This window comes from Takifugu rubripes, chromosome 8 (assembly GCF_901000725.2).
Source record: "Takifugu rubripes chromosome 8, fTakRub1.2, whole genome shotgun sequence".
NCBI lineage: Eukaryota > Metazoa > Chordata > Actinopteri > Tetraodontiformes > Tetraodontidae > Takifugu > Takifugu rubripes.
The window spans coordinates 13,652,662-13,659,075 of NC_042292.1; the positions used below are offsets into that span (position 1 = coordinate 13,652,662).

At 50.7% G+C, this 6,414-nt stretch overlaps 1 protein-coding gene across 1 annotated transcript in view; it reads right to left on the reverse strand.

Moving 5' to 3' along the window:
* Positions 1 to 109: 109 nt before the first annotated feature.
* The window catches only part of LOC115250847 (1-phosphatidylinositol 4,5-bisphosphate phosphodiesterase beta-3-like), a 7,390-nt gene continuing 1,085 nt past the window's right edge, over positions 110 to 6,414 (reverse strand). Inside the window, 25 exon segments of the mRNA XM_029841081.1 lie at positions 110 to 1,804; positions 1,904 to 1,990; positions 2,071 to 2,115; positions 2,117 to 2,129; positions 2,208 to 2,297; positions 2,370 to 2,446; positions 2,525 to 2,653; positions 2,655 to 2,685; positions 2,760 to 2,869; positions 2,938 to 3,047; positions 3,133 to 3,171; positions 3,425 to 3,560; positions 3,631 to 3,725; positions 3,957 to 4,061; positions 4,149 to 4,248; positions 4,316 to 4,477; positions 4,555 to 4,709; positions 4,793 to 4,917; positions 5,022 to 5,106; positions 5,252 to 5,348; positions 5,447 to 5,520; positions 5,596 to 5,715; positions 5,775 to 5,922; positions 6,153 to 6,237; positions 6,306 to 6,388. Coding sequence (XP_029696941.1) covers positions 1,499 to 1,804; positions 1,904 to 1,990; positions 2,071 to 2,115; positions 2,117 to 2,129; positions 2,208 to 2,297; positions 2,370 to 2,446; positions 2,525 to 2,653; positions 2,655 to 2,685; positions 2,760 to 2,869; positions 2,938 to 3,047; positions 3,133 to 3,171; positions 3,425 to 3,560; positions 3,631 to 3,725; positions 3,957 to 4,061; positions 4,149 to 4,248; positions 4,316 to 4,477; positions 4,555 to 4,709; positions 4,793 to 4,917; positions 5,022 to 5,106; positions 5,252 to 5,348; positions 5,447 to 5,520; positions 5,596 to 5,715; positions 5,775 to 5,922; positions 6,153 to 6,237; positions 6,306 to 6,388 — 2,607 coding nt within the window. The 3' untranslated portion in view covers positions 110 to 1,498.

Below are 6,414 nucleotides of genomic sequence, written 5' to 3' on the forward strand. Positions count from 1 at the left end.
GCTGTCTGACGTAGCCAATTAATTCTTAATACTCAAAATTGGTATGAGGGCTCAAGTTAGCTTGAAGGCTAAGGTAATCAATAACATGTTCAAGAAGCTACAAACTCTGTTACTGGTAAAGACAGGCTTCTTTTTAATGGCCTACCCTCACAAACAGTTCTACTCATTTCTTTTTCAGACTTTCTGATAAACAATTATCCACTTTTTTTAGTTTTATTTTTTGCCCCTACAGCTACTGGCTAACATTAAGGTGCTAAACAGCTAGTTGGAGCTTTACAGAATAAAGGCCCACAGAAGGGAGGGAACTTAATATTTTCTGATCAATAAATGCTTTTTCTGGGCATTAAACTTCCACAAATCCCCTAAAACAAATTACCATGGCAACAAAAGTACTTTAATATTAGTACTCCCCCAAAAATGGTAGCATCAAGTCCTAGCATACACGTATCGATACTATGGAGTCAAATTTAGCATCAAACTACTGGCAGCACTTATTTACAGTTTAGTCCCTTCTACAAATCAGATAAAATTAGAATTTTGTAAAATAATTTTTGGCCCTAAAATTTAAAGAAAAGGGGGGGGGGGTAGACATCAATGTACATCAACCCTGGCGCCAACCAGGACTCCATGTAACCATAGCGACCATAAGCGTATTAAATAATCACAAACATTAACAAAAGTTGATAAAATTCTATTTAAATAGACCAGTTTACATGAGAGGGGGGCGATCGACAGGCATCCAGTGCTCAGTGAAGAAAAGACGACAAAAAAGAAAATCCCTCCGTCCCTGCTCGACACACGGTCAGTAGTCAACACATACACAACATGTACAAAAATGGCGGGAAAACATGGAAGTGTTGCCAGGGAATGACGTGTCTTCTTTTTAACGTATATAAGCAGTTCCTATGACATCATCGACCGGAATTAAAGCTGGTAATTTGCAAAACGGGACTAAAATTGATTATTTTCGAGTGTAAAATTAAATCAAACAATGTAAAAGCTGTAAAGAGTTTTAATGGAGTTTTGACTCGATTATACTTTTTTTTGGAGGGCGTAAAAAAGCCGTTTGGCCGAAAACTAAGCCACAGCGCGATCTAGTGGCCGGATGTTGTCATCACAGCTAAGACAACGTTGAGGATTAAAAAGTCAAATATTTCTGATTAATCCCGATAAATAAGCAACACTTCTCAAATGTGTTGATAAAAAGCACAACCCTCCTATAGTTTACTGACCGAACAAAACAGAGTCATGGGAAGAAAAGGAGCTTTAGAAACAGACAAAACCTGGAAAAGTGTCAAACTCTGTTACGCACCAAAAAGGCAAAATTAGACCTGACGAACACATCAAATTAAAAAATAATAAAGCTCTTCAGACAAGAAAAAAACATCTGTGATTTAAAAAAAAAAAAGAATAAAATTAGTTAATAATTAACAGTTTTACTCTCCCTCTGTAGAATTCGATTTAACCCCAGTTGAACGTGGATATTTTACAAAGAGCTTCAGCCGAACGACGTCTCGGACTCCGACAGGATGGTGGCGGACGAGGACGTGGAGTCGGCCAACGAGGTGTTGCTGTGTTGGCTATTGTCTGTGTTCCAGCCGGTCCGGCGTGGCGTGGACGGGTACGACGGCGTGGAGCAGTTGGAGGGCGGGCCGGAGCTGGGGCTGCTGTTGCTGGACAGCGGGGAGAACAGGGCGTCCCAGCGGAGGCCTTTGTTCTCCAGCTCCAGCTGAAGGTGCTGGCAGATCTCCTCCGGGAGTCGCTGGTGCTCCTCGTCCAGGGCCCGTTCCAGCTGAGCCTGGAGCTGCAACAGGAAGTGGTGGAGAGGGGTCAAAAAAGGTGGATCGCTAAGCTACAGGATGTAGCCGCAGCATTAGCATCCCCTCCTTGGCGCTACGCTCACCAGTGGGAGCTCCTCGTCTATGTGCTGCAGCACCTCCCGCTGCCTCAGGACCAGCTTCTCCTGCCTCCTGGTCTGAGCCTCCTCCAGCTGAGATCAAAGACAGACACGGTGATGGCGTCGGCGTTTTAGGGATCTCAGAAACGTGCGCCGTGGCGGTAAGATCGTACCTTGCGGATTAAGGCGACCGAATCCTGAATGTGTTTCCTGTTGATCCTCGTTCAGCTCCCTACAGAGAGACGGGCAGACATCAAAGCCGAGCAGGAAGTCAAAGCGGACCGAGCGGGACATCAAAGGGATTTCCTACACTTCAGCTTTGTCTTTGTCGCGGCTTTTGGCCTCGGTGATGCTGTTCTGCCGCTTCCTGTCCAGGAGCTTCTGCAGCTCCTTCTTCTCCCTGCATGGCGAGCACTTCAGACCAAGAGCGCGCGATTTGTGCGGCGTACAAAGGTCAGAGGTCAACACTCACCTCTCGCACGTTTCCCGGAGCCTCTTCAGCTGCGCCGCTTGGCATTCGTGCGCGGTTTCCTTCAGCTTCTGGAAGGCCTGAAGCAGACGCAGGAGATGGTTGGGACATGTGAGGTGCAACCATTGAGCGTCTCCTAACGAGAGGGCGGGGGTCACCTCCTGCAGGTGGGCTTCCTGCATCTCCTTCTCCAGCTGGTGGAGCTGCTGCCGGAGCTTCAGCAGCTCCTGCATCTGCCACTCCCTCAGCTGGACCGTCTGCTTCTCGATCTCCCGGTCCAGCGCCGTCCAGCTCGCGCTGCACCGGCTCGTTGGGCTCGCTGGACAAGAGAAAAGTGTGACGTGACCGGGACCGCCGCTCGCCGACACAAACCCCTCAACAACCCGCCTTTACTTTCTCTTGATGCTGCGTTTGAGGTTCTTCTCCATCTGGCTGCGCCTCCTCTGGGAGTCCGACTGGATCTGGCTGCTGCGACTCTTCTGCTCTTTACTCAGGTTCCACACCTGGAAACAAAACGCTCGGATTTTCCAGGATCCCTGCCAGGACTCTGCCAGCCGAGGGCTCCTCTCACCTTCTTCAGGTGCTTCTTGCGCAGCTCTTTCAGCTCTTTGCTCTGTTTCTTCAGCAGCTTCACGTAGTTCTTCTGCTGCTTCAGCTCCTCTATGGACTGGGTCTGGACCTCTGGAGTGGACAGGTGGAATGTTACGGACAATCCCGGCTCCTGTCCCGGTAGTTAAGCTGCACGTTGTGGAATGAGCTTACCTGCCAAAAACTGTGGCTATGAGGTCGCATTTCTGGCTTTTGTCTAAACACACACAGGAAGCACAAAGACAGGCGCCGTGTGACACGGACACAATCCCAAATGGACAAAACTTTGCTTTGTTCTTTGTCGAGATCAAGCAAACTTGCACGAATCATCACAATCTGAGGCAACATCAAAGGGAAAAGGACGACATGATGATTTCCACTCAAAGCGCATCAGGCAAGCTAATAAACGAGCAACGATGAAAACCCTTTCATCACCCATCTCGGTTGCTGGGGCAACGTGGAGGTTCTACCTGATGAGGGTAACTTGAGGATATCAGGGGCGTCGTCCAGCGCGTTGAGCGGGAAGACATGGGAGGGGGAGTGGCCTCCTGGCACCACCTCGCTCTCTTTCCCGGCCTCTCCGTCTTTCGGCTGGTCGGGGACGTGCTGGAGAACATTTGTCTGACTGAGAACCAGCAGAGGATGTGGACTTTGGCGCCCTGCAGCTGCCGCCTACCTCGCTGTTGTCCTCCAGGAGAACCGCCAGCTGCGTCTCTCGCTTGTGCAGTTGACTGATGTGCTTGATGGGGTTGGTGAGCGCTTCCGCGTACTCTAACAACACAAAGAGGTCCGGTGAACGGATCCGTAGTCAGCGCCATGGTCGCTTGTGGTTCCTGACAAACGATGATGAAACTCCCACGGCCTCACATGCTAGCCCGCCGCTAAAGCTGAGACTTAAAAATCTCGTGAGGGTTTTAGAATTTAATTTCAAGTTGGGTGGTGAATTCAAAACTAAGAGTTTCTGGAGGCTGTTGTTGCACGGAGGCCTGAGTGTGCACGTACCCTGGTGTTCATTGGGGATGTAGTCCTGAGCTTCGGTGTACACAAGCAGCGAGGGCAGCAGGAGAGGCTGGTTCAGCTCATTCTTCAGGTTGATGTAGTGGAAGCCTGCAAAGACGGAACAAGAGGACAAATCCAGCTCCAGCTCCCCCAAAAGCAGGTGGATCCAGATGGAACCTAATGGTTTCTACAGACCGGGTCTGATGGCCGATACCGGGAGGATCCGGTGCCCTATGAACTTGCCGTTTTCCTCAAAGACAGCTATCCTCAGTGAGGCCATCGTAGGGAGAACCACCTGTGTGTGGGGGGGGGGAGGACGTTGAAATTGGAGGACAAGCATGTGAGACACCTTCCAAACCTACCTTATTAAAGACAAACATTTCATCGTCCCAAACTGGGTCCAGGGAGTTCCCGTTGGACGTTTTGGTCCTGTACTTCCTCTTTGTGTCAGCGGGAAGTCCAAATATGTCCACCTCCACGTACACGCCCACTTTTTTGTCCATCAAGAACTGGCCTGAGATCACCTGGCGGACGATTCGAACGTATTCAGTGGAGCGAGGCACGCTAAAGAGAAGCCGAACCCCCCCGGCGTCGGCCTTACTTTTATCTTGACGGTGTTGGCGACGATCCCATCCACGATGTTTTCCGTGAAAGGGTCGAAGTGTTTGTCCGTCCTCCTCATGAACTCGGGTTTCAGCAGGTAGCCGCTTCCCCCGTTGTACTCGAACACGCCCATGTTCAGCTGCATCGGGAGGTCTGGGAGAGGAACGGGAGGGAGGAAGCCCTAAATAGGACTCGCGGACGTTAGCATTAGCCTAGCGAATGAGCTGAGGCCTTACCGAGCGTCTGGAAGTTTAGCGCCACCATCTGGCATCCGACGTTCCAGAAGAGCTGAGGCATGTAGTTGGAGCTGTCCACCCTCGTGCCTTTAGGGTAGATTCGGCTCAGCTGGTTTTTATTGTACCTGGAGGAGTGTTGCTAAGGCCACCGTTTGTTTGTTTGTTTGTTTGTTTGTTTGTTTGGACAGTGTTTAGAGGTCAGGTCGACGTTTAAGGCTTTCAAGGATACTCTACAAACTCGATGGGCGAGCCCTTGAGGATGTCCATTCCTTTGGTTTCCACGAATGACGACATCTCAAAGAACTTCCTCCTCTCTGGTGGGCGAAGAGGGGACACTTTTTCAAGCTTAGACCCAATTTTATTGACCCGCCGAGAAGGTTCCAAGGAAGAAACCTTGAATGGGACCAGGCAGGGATGGGATACTAAAAAAATCAAAGCTCAACCAAAGGCTGCACGTACTGTTGGCCACCTCGAAGCTCTTGAATTTGACCGGCTCGATGTAGTTGACGAGGGTGGACATCTCCTCCGTGGCGTTGACCTCGCTGCTGGCCGTCCCCTGAGGAAGCACAGAGTCAGACGCCACCCATCATAGTCGTTTGGACAGGGTGGCGTCCCTCAGGGACCCTTCCCTGTCCTCCTGCAGATGTCCTTTACCTCATCCGGGTTGGGCTTTTTCAGCTCCAGGGCAGACTCGTCTTCCTCCTCCTCCTCGCTCTCTCCTTCACCTCCTGGCCAGACGTCCCGGCAACAGTTTAGAACAACGCGCGGCGACAGCAGCTTTTTTTAAAACCTCTCCCACCCACCTATGGATTTGCGGGGCTCCAAGTCTTTGATCAGCCTCTCGGCCAGTTTCTCCTCGCCGTTGGACAGAAGCAGACCGCTGTCGCCATCATTCAGGGGCAGTCTGTTGAAAAACAGCGAATCTGAGCTATGCTCACCGTTGCTTGCTAGTTCCTGAGCAGGAGTAGCGGCGGCGGCTTACCGTTGTTGGGCGACGACTGCTCCCCCTGCTCCCGCCGCCGTATGCTGCCGCCGTTGGAGGGCCGGTGGTAGCGGTGCTTCTTTTTGTTTTTGACGAGGATCTTCCCTAGCAGCTCCTGGGGCGACGGCAGCGGCTGTCCAGGCTCCAGCTAAAGACACAGCTGCTTAACCACCACAGAAGCTCTCGTACGCAGGATGATTTTCATGTTTTTTGAGTTCTATTGCTGGAAAATGAAGCTAAAAGTGTCGATGAAGTTGCTTTTAAGACTACCTGTGATTGTGTCACCATTTCCTGTAAATACACACCTTTGAAGATGGATTGTGTGTGTGTAAGTTAGAGTACAGTTATTCACAGTTGTGTACAGTGATCCGGTCCTACCGGATATTTCTCCAGTGGATCAATGACCAGAGCGTCTCCGAAGATGGTCCTGCAGTATTCAGCCATTTTGGCCTGTTGTTTGGCCCTGACAGGAGAGGCGACGCGTCACTGGAAAACCATCAATTCACAGCATCGCCGGCTGATGGGACTTACGAATCAACGTGGTTCTCGAAGGACAGGATGACGGGGTACGGCGAGGTCTTGAAAGCGCTCTCTGCGATGGCCTCAATCACTTCCTACAGCCCCGGACAGAAAGATCAAA